Source organism: Garra rufa, chromosome 1 (genome assembly GCF_049309525.1).
Source record: "Garra rufa chromosome 1, GarRuf1.0, whole genome shotgun sequence".
NCBI classification, from domain to species: Eukaryota; Metazoa; Chordata; class Actinopteri; order Cypriniformes; family Cyprinidae; genus Garra; species Garra rufa.
Window position 1 is genome coordinate 1,898,919 of NC_133361.1, and position 22,503 is coordinate 1,921,421.

Consider the following 22,503-nt stretch of genomic DNA (forward strand, 5'->3'; position numbering starts at 1 on the left):
TATCGCTGTAACGGCAGAAGCAGCACGCGCGTCGCGTCGCCGATAACATCGCGCCATGGCTGCGTCTCTGTCTCGAGCTCTGAAATTACCAGGTGAGTGATTTAATAGAGATAATAGTGAATAAACGATCAAATGCATGATAGTCATAAGCGGCGGCTCGGATGCGGCGGGCGCGCGCTCGCGCTGCTGTGTTTTGCTCGGTGACGTCAGTGATGTGATTATCAGACGCGGCTTGGTTCCGTTATATCGCCGGAATGCCTTTAAAATCCACATTCGATTGTGAATGTGATCGGAGTGATTGATTTTAATAATCAGATATTCTTTCCATTTATCGATTAAGGCTTCTGAATGAGAGCGACGTCAGAACGAGCGCCGCATTTACTGCAAAACCGCTCGATTATATAATATAAGGTTATATTGAACAGTGGAGCAACACTGCTAGAGCTCAGTGCCTTAAACACTAAACCCCATTCAACACGAAAATACCATGGTACATGCATGCAGAAACCATGGTAGAAACAGTACAGTACCATGGTAAATGGGAAAGTCACGTGATCACTGTTTTCTTTATGTGCGGGGGTTTATCGTGCGTCGTTTTTCAAAATAAATAAATAAATAAAACGTTTAACATTAAAGGTTAACGACTGAATCATTCTTACAAATGTAATAATTATGTATTTAATGTGTTATTATTGTTCTGGCAGCAGTATTTAGCCGAATCAAAGACTATAGAATACCCAAATCGTGTCAGTCGTGTTGTTTTGAACGGGGAAAAGGCAACGCTCATAGTTTAGTATACATAAATGCAAGTTTGGCAATTATAAAACACAGCTTCTCATTGTTAAATGTGTCAATGTATGTAAACATTTCCATGTGTTTATAAAATGATGTAATTATTTTGCATGTATTTATTTGCTTTATTTAGTTTTCTTTTTCTCTTTCTTTATAATTTTGTATCTTTTTTCCCTTTTGTTCACCCCCTGGTCAAATGCTGAATTTTTGAGCTAATAAAAAAAAAAAAAAAATGCAATGCGCCATAAAGCCCCGCCTTCTTAATGAAAGAGCCAATCGTTTATTAGTAAAGTCAGCGCGTCACTGCAGCTGCTGTTAGATATCCCGGTTGCTATAGAAACAATTGGCGCTCAGTACTGCGCATGCGCTCGTCCCCAGCTAACAATGTTAGTTTTTGGTTCCCAAAACGTTCCCTATTGGTTAGCCAGGAAAGTTTTCTTTACGTAACTAGAACGTTTCCTTTAGGTTAGGTGAATGTTCTGGGAACCTACTGGGAACACTCCGGGAACGTTCCCGCAACGTTCTTTTTAGGTTAGGGGAACGTTCTGGGAACCTACTGGGAACGTTCCGAGAACATTCCCACAACGTTCTTTTTAGGTTAGGGGAACGTTCTGGGAACCTACTGGGAACATTCCTGCGACGTTCTAAGAACGTTCCCGGAGCGTTCCCAGTAGGTTCTCTTTTTAATAACCTAAAAAGAGCCTTCCCAGAATGTTCCCTGCAGGTTTTTTTAGGTTATAAAATTAAAACAAAAAATAACCTGCAGGGAACGTTCTGAGAACGCTCTCATTTGGTTCCCAAAAAAAACCTATTGGGAACATTCCGGGAACGTTCCCGCAACGTTCTTTTTAGGTTAGGGGAACGTTCTGGGAACCTACTCGGAACGTTCCCGTAACGTTCTTTTTAGGTTAGGGGAACATTCTGTGAACCTACTGGGAACGTTCCGAGAACATTCCCGTAACGTTCTTTTTAGGTTATGGGAACGTTCTGGGAACCTACTGGGAACGTTCCTGCAACGTTCCCGGAGCGTTCCCAGTAGGTTCTCTTTTTAATAACCTAAAATGAGCCTTCCCAGAACGTTCCCTGCAGGTTTTTTTAGGTTATAAAATTAAAAAAAAAAAAACCTGCAGGGAACGTTCTGAGAACGTTCTTTATAGGTTATTAAAAAGAGAACCTACAGGGAACGTTCTGGGAATGTTCTCATTTGGTTCCCGAAAAAAATAAGCATTTTTTAATGCACAAGCAACCATATTTATGAGGCAGTTCTTGTCGGATTTCTTTGGTGATTTAAAATATGAAATGTAATCGTAAGCTTGGTGAACAGTTTTGAAGAATTTGATGTTTCCCCATTCAAAGAGGCATTTCAAAGATGGCCGCTGAGTGACATGACTTGCCTTAAAGGGACATGGCTGAATCTGTTTGCAGGTAAGAAGGGCTCAGATCTGGGCGAGTATGACCCGCTGACGCAGGCTGACAGTGAGGATGAGACGGAGGACGACGATCTGGTTCTGAACTATCCTCGTAACGGTCTGAGCCCAGTGGTGTCTGACCTGAGGGACGAGGAGGAGTATGATGAGGAGGAGGAGGAGGAGCTGAGAGCCCAGGGGCAGCGGTCGCAGAGAGAGGGGGCGGGGCATGAAGTGGGCTGTGGGCGGGGTCAGGGCGGAGCCGCGGAGGAGAAGGCGGCTCGGGTGCGAAGGGGGGTGCGGACCGCTGCCTTCCTGCTGCCGCTGTCCTGCTGTGCGCTGCTGGTGCTGCTGTGCGCCTTCCTCATCCCCTGCCCACAGGTGGAGCCGCACCGGCCGCAGTGGGAGAGAGAGCTGGGAGACACCGCGGGTGAGTGAGGCTCCAGCGCGTAAGCATTTATGAAATAAAGACGCCACGCCAACATGTGCTCTTCCTCTCAGGCGTGACGTCACCTCCTGTTGCATTGTGGGATGTGGATGGGGACGGGCTGGAGGACATTCTGATTGGTGTCACGAACATCTCCAACGACAGTCAGCCAATGAACGCGCAGAGCAAAGGTGAGCCAATCAGTACGAGAGTACGATCTGACTGATTCAATCAATTCATTATAAGTATAAATGTATTGATAACTATAACGATAATTGTAACAATAACTAGAATGATAATTAACAATAACTTTAACTGTAATATCTGTAAGGATAACTGTAACGATAACTAATAACTATAATGATAACTACTGATAACTGTAACAATAGTTGCTGTGATAACTACAATAATTGTAATGAAAATTATAACAATAGCTATAATGATAACTACGGTAATTGTAATAAAAATTATAATGAAACTATAATGATAACTATAACAACAGTAACAAAAACTATAACGATAACGATAATTGTAACACTCAGAATGAGAACTGTAATGATAACTATAATGATAACTGTAATGATGACTTACGATAATTGCAATAACTGTTACAATAACTACGATAAATATAACAATAATTGTAACAATAACTGTAACGATAACTGTAACGATAATTGTAACAATAACCGTAATGATAACTGTAACGATAACTGTAACGATAACTGTAACGATAATTGTAACAATAACTGTAACAATAACTGTAACGACAATTGTAACAATAACTGTAACAATAATTGTAACAATAACCGTAGCGATAACTGTAACGATAACTGTAACGATAACTGTAACGATAATTGTAACAATAACTGTAACAATAACTGTAACGACAATTGTAACAATAACTGTAACAATAATTGTAACAATAACCGTAGCGATAACTGTAACGATAATTGTAACTATAACAAAAACTGTAACGATAACTGTAATGATAATTGTAACGATAACTGTAATGATAACTGTAACGATAACTGTAACGATAATTGTAACAATAACTGTAACAATAACTGTAACGACAATTGTAACAATAACTGTAACAATAATTGTAACAATAACCGTAGCGATAACTGTAACGATAATTGTAACTATAACAAAAACTGTAACGATAACTGTAATGATAATTGTAACGATAACTGTAACGATAACTGTAATGATAACTGTAACAATAACCGTAACGATAATTGTAACGATAACTAATGATAATTGTAACAATAACTGTAACGATAACTGTAACGATAATTGTAACAATAACTGTAACGATAACTGTAACAATAATTGTAACAATAACTGTAACGATAACTGTAACGATAACTGTAATGATAATTACACGCTGTCCTGCTTGTAACGATAACTGTAACGATAATTGTAACAATAACTGTAACAATAACTGTAACGATAACTGTAACAATAACTGTAACAATAACTGTAACGATAACTGTAACAATAACTGTAACGATAACTGTAACGATAACTGTAACGATAATTGTAACGATAACTGTAACGATAACTGTAACAATAACTGTAACGATAATTGTAACGATAACTGTAACGATAACTGTAACAATAATTGTAACAATAACTGTAACGATAACTGTAACGATAACTGTAACGATAACTGTAACAATAATTGTAACAATAACTGTAACAATAACTGTAACGATAACTGTAACAATAATTGTAACGATAACTGTAACGATAACTGTAACGATAACTGTAACGATAATTGTAACGATAACTGTAACGATAATTGTAACGATAATTGTAACGATAACTGTAACGATAACTGTAACAATAATTGTAACGATAACTGTAACGATAACTTTAACGATAATTGTAACGATAACTGTAACGATAACTGTAACAATAATTGTAACAATAACTGTAACGATAACTGTAACAATAATTGTAACAATAACTGTAACGATAACTGTAACGATAACTGTAACGATAATTGTAACGATAACTGTAACGATAACTGTAACAATAATTGTAACAATAACTGTAACGATAACTGTAACAATAATTGTAACAATAACTGTAACGATAACTGTAACGATAACTGTAATGATAATTACACGCCGTCCTGCTTGTAACGATAACTGTAACGATAATTGTAACAATAACTGTAACAATAACTGTAACGATAATTGTAACAATTCAAGTCAAGTCAAGTCAAGATTATTTATACAGCGCTTTTTACAAGTCAAAGCAACCTTACAGTGTTAAAATAATAAAGTAAAATGTCAATAATAATGCAAGAGTTCCATATTGCAACAAGGTCAAATTGGGGAGGATTCATCTGGTTCCCATGGCCTTGTGCTGGTGTACAATAACTATAACAGTAGCAATAACTGTAACAACAACAACTCTAACTGTAGTAGCTGTAACCATACCTTTAATGATTACTGTAAGGATAATTCCAGCAATAACTGTAGTGATAACTGTTATGATGATGATAGCTGCAGATGTACAGCAGCTGTTTGCAGAGTTTGGTGTCGTCCAATCAGATGTCTCTCTGTGTGTGTAGAGTTGAGCGTGTGGGCGCTGAGCGGTGTGGACGGTCAGCTGCTGTGGAGGAAGTCTCTCAGAGAGCCGCTGTTGTCGGTTCAGTGTGGACTGCAGACAGGAAGTTCAGATCCGCTGAGCTGGAGAGAGACGCCGGACTCGTCCGCCTGTGTCCTGATCAGCTCCGGTCACATGATCGCCGTCAACGCCTCCACAGGTCTCTCACTCTTGACAGATGAACACAGGCGTGTATGTATGTGTGTGTGTGTGCTGATGGCTGCTGTGTTTCAGGACGCACCTGGTGGACGGCGGCTGTAGGAGACGTGGAGTCTCACGCTGTCCTGCTGCCGGACCTGCAGGGAGACGCATTCCCAGACCTGCTGATCGCAACACTGCCGGCAGACCAGGTGACTCACTGCAACACACACACACACACACACACACTCACATATTATGCTCTCCAAAGGCAAAGTACAGTAACTACGTCAACACTGATAATTGTAACGATAATTGTAACAATAACTGTAACAATAACTGTAACAATAACTGTAACGATAATTGTAACGATAATTGTAACAATAACTGTAATAATAATTGAAACGATAACTGTAACGATAATTGTAACGATAATTGTAACAATAAGTGTAATAATAATTGAAACGATAACTGTAACGATAATTGTAACGATAATTGTAACGATAATTGTAACAATAACTGTAATAATAATTGTAACGATAATTGTAACGATAACTGTAACAATAACTGTAACGATAATTGTAACGATAATTGTAACAATAACTGTAATAATAATTGAAACGATAACTGTAACGATAATTGTAACAATAACTGTAACGATAATTGTAACGATAATTGTAACAATAAGTGTAATAATAATTGAAACGATAACTGTAACGATAATTGTAACGATAATTGTAACGATAATTGTAACAATAACTGTAATAATAATTGTAACGATAATTGTAACGATAACTGTAACAATAACTGTAACGATAATTGTAACGATAATTGTAACAATAACTGTAATAATAATTGAAACGATAACTGTAACGATAATTGTAACAATAACTGTAACAATAACTGTAACGATAATTGTAACGATAATTGTAACAATAACTGTAATAATAATTGAAACGATAACTGTAACGATAATTGTAACAATAACTGTAATAATAACTGTAACGATAACTGTAACGATAATTGTAACAATAACTGTAACAATAACTGTAACGATAATTGTAACGATAATTGTAACAATAACTGTAATAATAATTGAAACGATAACTGTAACGATAATTGTAACAATAACTGTAACGATAATTGTAACGATAATTGTAACAATAAGTGTAATAATAAGTGTAATAATAATTGAAACGATAACTGTAACGATAATTGTAACGATAATTGTAACGATAATTGTAACAATAACTGTAATAATAATTGTAACGATAATTGTAACGATAACTGTAACAATAACTGTAACGATAATTGTAACGATAATTGTAACAATAACTGTAATAATAATTGAAACGATAACTGTAACGATAATTGTAACAATAACTGTAACAATAACTGTAACGATAATTGTAACGATAATTGTAACAATAACTGTAATAATAATTGAAACGATAACTGTAACGATAATTGTAACAATAACTGTAATAATAACTGTAACGATAATTGTAACGATAATTGTAACAATAACTGTAACAATAACTGTAACGATAATTGTAACAATAACTGTAATAATAACTGTAACGATAACTGTAACGATAATTGTAACAATAACTTTAATAATAATTGAAACGATAACTGTAACGATAATTGTAACAATAACTGTAATAATAACTGTAACGATAACTGTAACGATAATTGTAACAATAACTGTAACAATAACTGTAACGATAATTGTAACGATAATTGTAACAATAACTGTAATAATAACTGTAACGATAACTGTAACGATAATTGTAACAATAACTGTAACGATAATTGTAACGATAATTGTAACAATAACTGTAATAATAATTGAAACAATAACTGTAACGATAATTGTAACAATAACTGTAATAATAACTGTAACGATAATTGTAACAATAATTGTAACGATAATTGTAACAATAACTGTAATAATAACTGTAACGATAATTGTAACGATAATTGTAACAATAACTGTAATAATAATTGAAACGATAACTGTAACGATAATTGTAACAATAACTGTAATAATAACTGTAACGATAACTGTAACGATAATTGTAACAATAACTGTAACAATAACTGTAACGATAATTGTAACGATAATTGTAACAATAACTGTAATAATAATTGAAACGATAACTGTAACGATAATTGTAACAATAACTGTAACAATAACTGTAACGATAATTGTAACAATAATTGTAACAATAACTGTAATAATAATTGAAACGATAACTGTAACGATAATTGTAACAATAACTGTAACAATAATTTTAACAATAATTGTAACGATAATTGTAACAATAACTGTAATAATAATTGAAACGATAACTGTAACGATAATTGTAACAATAACTGTAACAATAACTGTAACGATAATTGTAACGATAATTGTAACAATAACTGTAATAATAATTGAAACGATAACTGTAACGATAATTGTAACCATAACTGTAACAATAATTGTAACAATAATTGTAACGATAATTGTAACAATAACTGTAATAATAATTGAAATGATAACTGTAACGATAATTGTAACAATAACTGTAACAATAACTGTAATAATAATTGAAACGATAACTGTAACGATAATTGTAACAATAACTGTAACAATAACTGTAACGATAATTGTAACAATAACTGTAATAATAATTGAAACGATAACTGTAACGATAATTGTAACAATAACTGTAATAATAACTGTAACGATAATTGTAACGATAATTGTAACAATAACTAACAATAACTGTAACAATAACTGTAACGATAATTGTAACGATAATTGTAACAATAACTGTAATAATAATTGAAACGATAACTGTAACGATAATTGTAACAATAACTGTAACAATAACTGTAACGATAATTGTAACGATAATTGTAACAATAACTGTAATAATAATTGAAACGATAACTGTAACGATAATTGTAACAATAACTGTAACGATAATTGTAACGATAATTGTAACAATAACTGTAATAATAATTGAAACGATAACTGTAACGATAATTGTAACAATAACTGTAACGATAATTGTAACGATAATTGTAACAATAACTGTAATAATAATTGAAACGATAACTGTAACGATAATTGTAACAATAACTGTAACAATAACTGTAACGATAATTGTAACGATAATTGTAACAATAACTGTAATAATAATTGAAACGATAACTGTAACGATAATTGTAACAATAACTGTAACGATAATTGTAACGATAATTGTAACAATAACTGTAACGATAATTGTAACGATAATTGTAACAATAACTGTAACAATAACTGTAACGATAATTGTAACGATAATTGTAACAATAACTGTAATAATAATTGAAACGATAACTATAACGATAATTGTAACAATAACTGTAACAATAACTGTAACGATAATTGTAACGATAATTGTAACAATAACTGTAATAATAATTGAAACGATAACTGTAACGATAATTGTAACAATAACTGTAACAATAACTGTAACGATAATTGTAACGATAATTGTAACAATAACTGTAATAATAATTGAAACGATAACTGTAACGATAATTGTAACAATAACTGTAACAATAACTGTAACGATAATTGTAACGATAATTGTAACAATAACTGTAATAATAATTGAAACGATAACTGTAACGATAATTGTAACAATAACTGTAACAATAACTGTAACGATAATTGTAACGATAATTGTAACAATAACTGTAATAATAATTGAAACGATAACTGTAACGATAATTGTAACAATAACTGTAACGATAATTGTAACGATAATTGTAACAATAACTGTAACGATAATTGTAACGATAATTGTAACAATAACTGTTACGATAATTGTAACAATAATTGTAACAATAACTGTAACGATAATTGTAACAATAACTGTAATAATAATTGAAACGATAACTGTAACGATAATTGTAACAATAACTGTAACAATAACTGTAACGATAATTGTAACAATAACTGTAATAATAATTGAAACGATAACTGTAACGATAATTGTAACAATAACTGTAACAATAACTGTAACGATAATTGTAACGATAATTGTAACAATAACTGTAATAATAATTGAAACGATAACTGTAACGATAATTGTAACAATAACTGTAATAATAACTGTAACGATAATTGTAACGATAATTGTAACAATAACTGTAATAATAATTGAAACGATAACTGTAACGATAACTGTAACGATAATTGTAACAATAACTGTAACAATAACTGTAACGATAATTGTAACGATAATTGTAACAATAACTGTAACGATAATTGAAACGATAACTGTAACGATAATTGTAACAATAACTGTAACAATAACTGTAACGATAATTGTAACAATAACTGTAATAATAATTGAAACGATAACTGTAACGATAATTGTAACAATAACTGTAATAATAACTGTAACGATAATTGTAACGATAATTGTAACAATAACTGTAACAATAACTGTAACGATAACTGTAACGATAATTGTAACAATAACTGTAACAATAACTGTAACGATAACTGTAACGATAATTGTAACAATAACTGTAATAATAACTGTAACGATAATTGTAACGATAATTGTAACAATAACTGTAACAATAACTGTAACGATAACTGTAACGATAATTGTAACAATAACTGTAACAATAACTGTAACGATAATTGTAACGATAATTGTAACAATAACTGTAATAATAATTGAAACGATAACTGTAACGATAATTGTAACAATAACTGTAATAATAACTGTAACGATAATTGTAACGATAATTGTAACGATAATTGTAACAATAACTGTAATAATAACTGTAATAATAACTGTAACGATAATTGTAACAATAATTGTAACGATAATTGTAACAATAACTGTAATAATAACTGTAACGATAATTGTAGCGATAATTGTAACAATAACTGTAATAATAATTGAAACGATAACTGTAACGATAATTGTAACAATAACTGTAATAATAACTGTAACGATAATTGTAACAATAACTCAGTTTTGACCAAATGTGTAGTTACTGCGCTTTGCCTTTGGAGGGCTGCACATACATAAATAAATAAATGGACACACACACATATCAGGCTGATTATCCGCATTAGGGATGGGCATTTTGGGAAATTTCTCATTTCGCTCATGGATAGGTTTCAAAAACTATGAATGAGTAATCGGGGGCGGAGCTTGTGCGGGGGGCGGGGCATGACTGTAATGGATATAATCAAAAAAATCTGCAGACTGTTATAAAAATGAAAGTTAAAAATAAAAATATGACTTAAAAACCTGTCGATGAAAACACTGTTGGAGTATGATTATGATGCAGCAATGTTATTAATAAAAAAGCATCTAAAAAGAATAGCTGCCTGAGGTGAAGAGTGACTTTATGCCAATAAACTGAAGCCCATTCTATGACACATACTACAATATTAATCAGATAAATTAATTTTATAGTATTAAAAGTACTATAATGTTACTTTTAATACTAGAATATTATTAAAGTATTAAAAGTAACATTACAACTTGTATCTGCACAAAAGGAAATGCCTGTGAACTTAAGTTACATGCTATAGAGAGAGACCTAGCAAACACAGGAAACACAGGACGTTCCCCTAATGTTTTTATTTGGGGTTTTTTTGGGAACCAAATGACAACATTCTAGGAATGTTCCCTGTAGGTTCTCTCTTTAATAACCTATAAAGAACTTTCCCAGAACGTTCCCTGCTGATTTTTTTTTTAGTAGTCATAACCAAACTAATTCAAACTTTGCAGATGTTTCTGGTTAGTCTAATGCTTAAATGTATATATTTTTTCATGTCTGAAATAAGCTTTGAATAAAGCGTAGACATCAAAGTGGTCAAACCGCATTATAATGATAATATAATTTCAATGTTATAGATAAAATAAGCCAAGGTTAACTGTAGTCTGAAAATCATATCATAAACACTGGGTTTATTTGTTTACTGCGCGCCTCTGATCTGCACGCGCATCTCCAGCACGCGCTTTCTCCTGTCTTCAACATCAAGCCGCGCGCTCGCGTAATTCAAAAAATAACGGTCATATCGTTTTACTGACTGACTAACATTCGTGGATTGATCTCTTTAATAGATAATTACTCATAATTAACATATATACCAGAGTAAATATTGTTATTTTACGGAGATTTGACACGTCTAATGGAAGAGAACATGATGTTAACCGAGACGTTTTCGTTTACTGACCGAAAGAGGGAAGCACTTCATCGTTCATTCAGCGGTAAGAAACCAATGTAATGTTATCCTAGTTAAAGACAAATTAATGTTATTCGGTTGTAATGTCTGTAAAAATAGGGTTAGGGTTAATAGACAACATAAAACATAAAACCCAGGCTATTATATGGTATGGTTTGTCTTATCTTACCTTATCTTACCTGTATAATTCAGTCTCATTTAATGCTGCTTATGATGGTTAATGTGCTCTGATTATCTGTAATGATTAGACAATAGTTTAAAACAAGACATGGTGTGTAGTCGTGATTATTGAGGTCACTTACTCCAGGATAATGACCTAATAATAACTAAATAAATAACCTAATGTTCCCTTTAGGTTAGGGGAATATTCCATGAACCTACTGGGAATGGTCCAGGAACGTTCCCAGAATGTTCCCCTAACCTAAAGACAATGTTCTATTTATGTTAAGAAAACTTTGCTGGCTAACCAATACGAAATGTTCCGCAACCAAAAATTGTTTCATAACAGGCATAGAAGGCATTTACTGCAGATTTCACATTCTATTAAGTTTTCCAGTATAATGCTGTTTATGGCAGATTTGTGCTATATTTTCATCTACATTATCACGTGATTCCTGAAATCACCTGCGCGTTCTTAAAGCCATACGAAAGAAAAAAATCAATTGAAATTGAAGTATGCCAACTGTTCAGCAAATATATGACAGTATTTTTAAAGAAGGAAACAAATTGAAAAAAAAAAAAAAAAAAAAAATATATATATATATATATATTTTTTTTTTTTTTCACAATCATCGTTTTCATGATCAGTCATCAGTAGCACATTTCCATTACATATTTGTGTAAAACTATGGCGATATTTTACAAATGTCAGTTAAAAAGTATTGCGAAATTGCAGGGTGTTTCCATTAACCAATGTTGTGCAACAAAAACGTGTCTTTTTCCTCTCGCGATAAATCACGACAACAGATTTTTGTGTGATTTTGGCTATATTTAATTGAATGTGACCTGTAAATGCGGAAAAAATACGTTTCCATTGGTGTTTTGCGAAATATTCCTTTTTCGAATCGCCTGAAAAACCACCTCATGCATAAAAACGTTTTGGTGATATATGGGAGTTTTTGCGCAATTGACGTGTTTCCATTTGGTGTGTTTTCAATTCAATTTAATTTTGTGCAATTCAAGGGGTAATGGAAACGCAGCTAGTAGGCGAATTGAAAATACTTCTAATGGAAACGCGTAAATTTAGTAAAAACTCCCATATATCCCAAAAAGTTATGCTCACATGAGGTGGTTTCTCCTTTTCGAAAAAGGAATATTTTCCAAAACACCAATGGAAACGTTATTTTTTAACGTTATTTTTTAACGTTATATTTTACAAATGCCGATTAAAAAGTATTGCGAAATGACGGCGCTTCCATTAACAGATCTTATGCCACTGAAACATAATATTTTCCTCTCACGATAAATCATGGCAACATATTTTTGTGTGATTTTGGCTATATTTAATTGAACATGACCTGTAAATGCAAAAAAACGTTTCCATTGGTGTTTTGCGAAATATTCCTTTTTCGAATCGCCTGAAAAACCACCTCATGCGAGCATAAAAACTTGTTGGTGATATATGGGAGGTTTTGCGCATTTGACGTGTTTCCATTAGGCGTATTTTCAATTCAATTTCATTTTGCGCAATTTAAGGGGTAATGGAAACATAGCTAGTAGGCGAATTGAAAAAACGGCTAATGGAAACGCATTAATGAGCAAAAACTCCCATATATCCCATATATACCACAAAAAAGTTTTTACGCTCGCATGAGGTGGTTTTTCCTTTTCGAAAAAGGAATATTTCCCAAAACACCAATGGAAATGTTTTTTTTTTTTCCGCATGTACAGGTAACATTCAATTAAATATAGCCAAAATCACACAGAAAACTCATCGCCGTGACTTATCGCCAGAGGAAAAAATTACGTTTCAGTCGCATAAGATCTGTTCATGGAAACGCTGTCATTTTGCAATACTTTTTAATCGGCAGTAGACGCGTTTCCATTACAGATTTGTGCAAAACTATGGCGATATTTTACAAATGTCGATTAAAAAGTATTGCGAAATGATGGTGCTTCCATTAACCGATGTTATACGACTAAAACGTTTTTTCCCTCTCGTGATAAGTCATGGCAATGGATTTTCGTGTGATTTTGGCTATATTTAATCGAATGTGACCTGTAAATACGAAAAAAAAAAAAAAAACATTTCCATTGGTGTTTTGGGAAATATTCCTTTTTCGAATCGCCTGGAAAAACCACCTCATGCGAACATAAAACCTTTTTGGTGATATATGCGAGTTTTTGCGCAATTGTCGCATTTCCATTAGGTGTGTTTTCAATTCGCCTACTATAGCTGCATTGAAATAACGCCTAATGGAAACGCGTCAATTGCGCAAAAACTCCCATATATCGCAAACACGTTTTTATGTTCGCATGAGGTGGTTTTTCAGGTGATTTGAAAAAGGAATATTTCACAAAACACCAATGGAAACTTTTTTTTTTTTTTTTCCGCATGTACAGCTCACATTCAATTAAATATAGCCAAAATCCCACAGAAAACTCATTGCCGTGACTTATCGCCAGAGGAAAATATTAAGTTTCAGTCGTATAACATCGGTTAAAGGAAATGCTGTCATTTTGCAATACCTTTTAATCGGCAGTAGACGCGTTTCCATTACAGATTTGTGCAAAACTATGGCGATATTTTACAAATGTCGATTAAAAAGTATTGCGAAATGATGGTGCTTCCATTAACCGATGTTATACGACTAAAACGTTTTTTCCCTCTCGTGATAAGTCATGGCAATGGATTTTCGTGTGATTTTGGCTATATTTAATCGAATGTGACCTGTAAATACGAAAAAAAAAAAAAAAACATTTCCATTGGTGTTTTGGGAAATATTCCTTTTTCGAATCGCCTGGAAAAACCACCTCATGCGAACATAAAACCTTTTTGGTGATATATGCGAGTTTTTGCGCAATTGTCGCATTTCCATTAGGTGTGTTTTCAATTCGCCTACTATAGCTGCATTGAAATAACGCCTAATGGAAACGCGTCAATTGCGCAAAAACTCCCATATATCGCAAACACGTTTTTATGCTCGCATGAGGTGGTTTTTCAGGCAATTTGAAAAAGGAATATTTCACAAAACAGCAATGGAAACTTTTTTTTTTTTTTTCCCCGCATGTACAGCTCACATTCAATTAAATATAGCCAAAATCCCACAGAAAACTCATCGCCATGACTTATCGCCAGAGGAAAAAAAATTATGTTTTAGTCGTATAACATCGGTTAATGGAAATGCTGTCATTTTGCAATACCTTTTAATCAGCAGTAAGCGCGTTTCCATTACAGATTTGTGCTAAACTTTAGCGCTATTTTATAAATGTTGATTAAAACGTATTGCGAAATGATGGCGCTTCCATTAACCGATGTTATACGACTAAAACGTTTTTTTCCTCTCGTGATAAGTCACGGCAATGACTTATAAAAAACTTGACATAAAAAATGACATAAAAAACTTTTTTGCGATATATGGGAGTTTTTGCGCAATTGACGTGTTTCCATTAGGCATATTTTCAATTCAATTTAATTTTGCGCAATTCAAGGGGTAATGGAAACATAGCTAGTAGGCGAATTGAAAATACGTCTAATGGAAACGCGTAAATTTAGAAAAAACTCCCATATATCCCAAAAAGTTATGCTCACATGAGGTGGTTTTTCCTTTTCGAAAAAGGAATATTTTCCAAAACACCAATGGAAACGTTATTTTTTTTTCATTTACAGGTCATGTTCAATTAAATATAGCCAAAATCACACAGAAAACTCATTGCCGTGACTTATCGCCAGAGGAAAAGATTACAATTCAGTCGCATTAGATCTGTTCATGGAAACGCTGTCATTTTGCAATACTTTTTAATCGTCAGTAGACGCGTTTCCATTACAGATTTGCGCAAAACTATGGCGATATTTTATAAATGTCGATTAAAAAGTATTGTGAAATGATGGCGCTTCCATTAACCGATGTTATACGACTAAAACGTTTTTTTCCTCTCGCGATAAGTCATGGCAATGGATTTTCGTGTGATTTTGGCTATATTTAATTGAATGTGACCTGTAAATGCGAAAAAAAAAAACGTTTCCATTGGTGTTTTGGGAAATATTCCTTTTTCGAATCGCCTGGAAAAACCACCTCATGCGAACATAAAACCTTTTTGGTGATATATGCGAGTTTTTGCGCAATTGTCACATTTCCATTAGGTGTGTTTTCAATTCGCCTACTATAGCTGCATTGAAATAACGGCTAATGGAAATGCGTCAATTGAGCAAAAACTCCCATATATCGCAAACACGTTTTTATGCTCGCATGAGGTGGTTTTTCAGGCAATTTGAAAAAGGAATATTTCACAAAACAGCAATGGAAATTTTTTTTTTTTCCGCATGTACAGCTCACATTCAATTAAATATAGCCAAAATCACACAGAAAACTCATCGCCGTGACTTATTGCGAGAGGAAAAAATTATGTTTTAGTCGTATAACATCGGTTAATGGAAATGCTATCATTTTTCAATACCTTTTAATCAGCAGTAAGCGCGTTTCCATTACAGATTTGTGCTAAACTTTAGCGCTATTTTACAAATGTCAATTAAAAAGTATTGCGAAATGATGGCGCTTCCATTAACCGATGTTATACGACTAAAACGTTTTTTTCCTCTCGTGATAAGTCATGGCAATGACTTATAAAAAACTTGACATAAAAAATGAACATAAAAAACTTTTTTGCGATATATGGGAGTTTTTGCGCAATTGACGTGTTTCCATTAGGCGTATTTTCAATTCAATTTAATTTTGCGCAATTCAAGGGGTAATGGAAACATAGCTAGTAGGCGAATTGAAAATACGGCTAATGGAAACGCGTAAATTTAGAAAAAACTCCCATATCCCAAAAAGTTTTTATGCTCACATGAGGTGGTTTTTCCTTTTCGAAAAAGGAATATTTTCCAAAACACCAATGGAAACGTTATTTTTTTTCATTTACAGGTCATGTTCAATTAAATATAGCCAAACTCCCACAGAAAACTCATTGCCGTGACTTATTGCGAGAGGAAAAGATTACGTTTCAGTCGCATTAGATCTGTTCATGGAAACGCTGTCATTTTTCAATACTTTTTAATCGGCAGTAGACGCGTTTCCATTACAGATTTGCGCAAAACTTTAGCGATATTTTACAAATGTCGATTAAAAAGTATTGCGAAATGATGGCGCTTCCATTAACCGATGTTATACGACTAAAACGTTTTTTTTTCCTCTCGCGATAAGTCACGGCAATGAGTTTTCTGTGTGATTTTGGCTATATTTAATCGAATGTGACCTGTACATGCGGAAAAAAACGTTTCCATTTCCTTTTCGAATCGCCTGGAAAAACCACCTCATGCGAACATAAAACCTTTTTGGTGATATATGCGAGTTTTTGCGCAATTGTCGCATTTCCATTAGGTGTGTTTTCAATTCGCCTACTATAGCTGCATTGAAATAACGCCTAATGGAAACGCGTCAATTGCGCAAAAACTCCCATATATCGCAAACACGTTTTTATGTTCGCATGAGGTGGTTTTTCAGGCAATTTGAAAAAGGAATATTTCACAAAACAGCAATGGAAACTTTTTTTTTTTTCGCATGTACAGCTCACATTCAATTAAATATAGCCAAAATCACACAGAAAACTCATTGCCGTGACTTATTGCGAGAAGAAAAAATTATGTTTTAGTCGTATAACATCGGTTAATGGAAATGCTGTCATTTTTCAATACCTTTTAATCAGCAGTAAGCGCGTTTCCATTACAGATTTGTGCTAAACTTTAGCGCTATTTTATAAATGTCGATTAAAAAGTATTGCGAAATGATGGCGCTTCCATTAACCGATGTTATACGACTAAAACGTTTTTTTCCTCTCGTGATAAGTCATGGCAATGGATTTTCGTGTGATTTTGGCTATATTTAATCGAATGTGACCTGTAAATGCGAAAAAAAAAAAACGTTTCCATTGGTGTTTTGGGAAATATTCCTTTTTCGAATCGCCTGGAAAAACCACCTCATGCGAACATAAAACCTTTTTGGTGATATATGCGAGTTTTTGCGCAATTGTCGCATTTCCATTAGGTGTGTTTTCAATTCGCCTACTATAGCTGCATTGAAATAACGCCTAATGGAAACGCGTCAATTGCGCAAAAACTCCCATATATCGCAAACACGTTTTTATGCTCGCATGAGGTGGTTTTTCAGGCAATTTGAAAAAGGAATATTTCACAAAACAGCAATGGAAACTTTTTTTATTTTTTTTCCGCATGTACAGCTCACATTCAATTAAATATAGCCAAAATCACACAGAAAACTCATCGCCGTGACTTATCGCCAGAGGAAAAAATTATGTTTTAGTCGTATAACATCGGTTAATGGAAATGCTATCATTTTTCAATACCTTTTAATCAGCAGTAAGCGCGTTTCCATTACAGATTTGTGCTAAACTTTAGCGCTATTTTACAAATGTCAATTAAAACGTATTGCGAAATGACGGCGCTTCCATTAACCGATGTTATACGACTAAAACGTTTTTTTCCTCTCGTGATAAGTCATGGCAATGACTTATAAAAAACTTGACATAAAAAATGACATAAAAAACTTTTTTGCGATATATGGGAGTTTTTGCGCAATTGACGTGTTTCCATTAGGTGTATTTTCAATTCAATTTAATTTTGCGCAATTTAAGGGGTAATGGAAACATAGCTAGTAGGCGAATTGAAAATACGGCTAATGGAAACGCGTAAATTTAGTAAAAACTCCCATATATCCCAAAAAGTTTTTATGCTCACATGAGGAGGTTTTTCCTTTTCGAAAAAGGAATATTTTCCAAAACACCAATGGAAACGTTATTTTTTTGCATTTACAGGTCATGTTCAATTAAATATAGCCAAAATCCCACGAAAACTCATTGCCGTGACTTATCGCCAGAGGAAAAGATTACGTTTCAGTCGCATTCATTTTTCAATACTTTTCCATTACAGATTTGTGCAAAACTTTAGCGCTATTTTACAAATGTTGATTAAAAAGTATTGCGAAATGATGGTGCTTCCATTAACCGATGTTATACGACTAAAACATTTTTTCCCTCTCGTGATAAGTCATGGCAATGGATTTTCGTGTGATTTTGGCTATATTTATTCGAATGTGACCTGTAAATGCGAAAAAAAAAAAAACGTTTCCATTGGTGTTTTGGGAAATATTCCTTTTTCGAATCGCCTGGAAAAACCACCTCATGCGAGCATAAAACCTTTTTGGTGATATATGCGAGTTTTTGCGCAATTGTCGCATTTCCATTAGGTGTGTTTTCAATTCGCCTACTATAGCTGCATTGAAATAACGCCTAATGGAAACGCGTCAATTGCGCAAAAAACTCCCATATATCGCAAACACGTTTTTATGCTCGCATGAGGTGGTTTTTCAGGCAATTTGAAAAAGGAATATTTCACAAAACAGCAATGGAAACTTTTTTTTTTTTTTTCGCAATGTACAGCTCACATTCAATTAAATATAGCCAAAATCACACAGAAAACTCATCGCCGTGACTTATCGCCAGAGGAGAAAATTATGTTTTAGTCGTATAACATCGGTTAATGGAAATGCTATCATTTTTCAATACCTTTTAATCAGCAGTAGACGCGTTTCCATTACAGATTTGTGCAAAACTTTAGCGCTATTTTACAAATGTCAATTAAAACGTATTGCGAAATGATGGCGCTTCCATTAACCGATGTTATACGACTAAAACGTTTGTTTCCTCTCGTGATAAGTCATGGCAATGACTTATAAAAAACTTGACATAAAAAATGACATAAAATTTTTTTTTGCGATATATGGGAGTTTTTGCGAAATTGACGTGTTTCCATTAGGCATATTTTAAATTCAATTTAATTTTGAGCAATTCAAGGGGTAATGGAAACATAGCTAGTAGGCGAATTGAAAATACGGCTAATGGAAACGCGTAAATTGAGCAAAAACTCCCATATATCCCAAAAAGTTTTTATGCTCACATGAGGTGGTTTTTCCTTTTCGAAAAAGGAATATTTTCCAAAACACCAATGGAAACGTTATTTTTTTTGCATGTACAGCTCACATTCAATTAAATATAGCCAAAATCACACAGAAAACTCATTGCCGTGACTTATCGCCAGAGGAAAAGATTACAATTCAGTCGCATTAGATCTGTTCATGGAAACGCTGTCATTTTTCAATACCTTTTAATCAACAGTAAGCGCGTTTCCATTACAGATTTGTGCTAAACTATGGCGATATTTTACAAATGTCGAATAAAAAGTATTGCGAAATGATGGCGCTTCCATTAACCGATGTTATACGACTAAAACAGCAATGAGTTTTCTGTGTGATTTTGGCTATATTTATTCGAATGTACCTGTAAATGCGAAAAAAAAACGTTTCCATTGGTGTTTTGGGAAATATTCCTTTTTCGAATCACCTGAAAAAACCACCTCATGCGAACATAAAACCTTTTTGGTGATATATGCGAGTTTTTGCGCAATTGTCGCATTTCCATTAGGTGTGTTTTCAATTCGCCTACTATAGCTGCATTGAAATAACGCCTAATGGAAACGCGTCAATTGCGCAAAAACTCCCATATATCGCAAACACGTTTTTATGCTCGCATGAGGTGGTTTTTCAGGCAATTTGAAAAAGGAATATTTCACAAAACAGCAATGGAAACTTTTTTTTTTTTTTTTCCGCATGTACAGCTCACATTCAATTAAATATAGCCAAAATCACACAGAAAACTCATCGCCGTGACTTATTGCGAGAGGAAAAAATTATGTTTTAGTCGTATAACATCGGTTCATGGAAATGCTATCATTTTTCAATACCTTTTAATCAGCAGTAAGCGCGTTTCCATTACAGATTTGTGCTAAACTTTAGCGCTATTTTACAAATGTCAATTAAAACGTATTGCGAAATGACGGCGCTTCCATTAACCGATGTTATACGACTAAAACGTTTTTTTCCTCTCGTGATAAGTCATGGCAATGACTTATAAAAAACTTGACATAAAAAATGACATAAAAAACTTTTTTGCGATATATGGGAGTTTTTGCGCAATTGACGTGTTTCCATTAGGCATATTTTCAATTCAATTTAATTTTGCGCAATTCAAGGGGTAATGGAAACATAGCTAGTAGGCGAATTGAAAATACGGCTAATGGAAACACGTAAATTGAGCAAAAACTCCCATATATCCCACAAAAAAGTTTTTCGAAAAAGGAATATTTCGCTAACCAGCGATGGAAATGTTTTTCCGCATTTCCAGCTCACATTCGATTAAATATAGCCAAATCCCACAAAAATCCATTACCATGACTTGACGTAAAAATTACGTTTTTGTGGTTTAACATCGGTTAATGGAAACGCCGCCATTGCGCAATACTGTTTTATCGACATTTATAAAATGTTGCCAAAGTTTACTGTCATGGCGAGTTCTTGATCGCTGTTGCACATCCCTAATCCGCGTCTGTTCTCAGGTGTCTGATCTGGCTCTGGTCCTGATCTCCGGCCGATCGGGCGCTCTGATTGGCCGTCCGGTGAACTTTAACCTCACGGCTCAGGGAAAGCTGATCGGTCCGCTGCTGCACGAGACACAGGCGGGAGCCTATTATGTGCTGTTTGGACTGGGTGAGTCAAACACAGGCGAATATACGGTGCCTTGCGAAAGTATTCACACCCCTTCATTTTTACACATTTTGTTTTGTTGCAGCATTATGTTAAACTGCTTTAAATTACTTTTTCCCCAAATCAATCTACACTCCATACTCCATAATGGCAAAGAAAAAAATAGGTTTTTAACATTTGTGCAAATTTATTAGAAATAAAAACTGAGAAGATCCCGTTGCATAAGTATTCATACCCTTTTCTGGGACACTCAGGAGCATTCATATCGCTTCTAGATGTTCCTACACTTGGAGTGGAGTTAAACTGTGGCGAATTCACGTGAATGAGTCTGATTTAGAAAGACACACGCCTCTCAGAAAAGGTCTAACAGCTGAAAATGCAGATCAGAGCAAAAACCAAGATAACTGCCTGTAGAGCTCAGTGACAGACTTGTGTTAAGGTGATGATCTAGAGAAGAGTTCAGAAACAAATCTGCTGCATTGAAGGTTGACAGAAGCATTCTCCATAATGGAAGACGATTGGAACAACTAGGACTCTAGAAAATGTCCAAGCTGACAGAGATGGAGAGGTGAAAAGGTGAGGCAAAGATAATTGCCAAATGCAGATGTGCAAAGATGCTCACATCAGACCCAAAAACACTTGAGGCTGGAAAGCTGCTTCAACTATGGACTGAGTTAAGGGTGTGAATACTTATGCAATCTACTTATTTCAGTGTTTTATTTTTTATACATTTGTCATTATTATGGTGTGTGGAGTGCGAATCTAATCTAATTTAAAGCAGTTTATCGTAATGCTGCAACAAAACAAAACGTGACAAAAACGAAGGGGTGTGAATACTTTTGCAAGGCACTGTATTTGTGTGTTTATTTGTGTTTGTGTTTATGTGTGTGTGTGTTCAGGTACGGTGGAGGCGGTGTCTCTGTCCTACATCTACAGTCAGGCGACGGGTCGGACAGCACCGTCTCGAGTTCGACTGAAGGAGCCCGTCTGGGAGCGTCTGAGGAAGAGCAACTCGTCTTCACTCATTCACATCAGCAGGTGCAGCACACTCACACACTGAGACACACACTCACTGACACACACTCATAG

The 22,503-nt window shown here is 34.1% G+C and overlaps 1 protein-coding gene across 1 annotated transcript in view; it reads left to right on the top strand.

Annotated features, from left to right (window-relative positions):
• The window catches only part of LOC141343181 (protein FAM234B-like), a 50,661-nt gene continuing 28,158 nt past the window's right edge, over positions 1–22,503 (top strand). Inside the window, exons 1-7 of the mRNA XM_073847786.1 lie at positions 1–92; positions 2,218–2,628; positions 2,700–2,816; positions 5,210–5,404; positions 5,479–5,594; positions 21,267–21,417; positions 22,314–22,452. Coding sequence (XP_073703887.1) covers positions 56–92; positions 2,218–2,628; positions 2,700–2,816; positions 5,210–5,404; positions 5,479–5,594; positions 21,267–21,417; positions 22,314–22,452 — 1,166 coding nt within the window. The 5' untranslated portion in view covers positions 1–55. The remainder of the gene's footprint in view (positions 93–2,217; positions 2,629–2,699; positions 2,817–5,209; positions 5,405–5,478; positions 5,595–21,266; positions 21,418–22,313; positions 22,453–22,503) is intronic.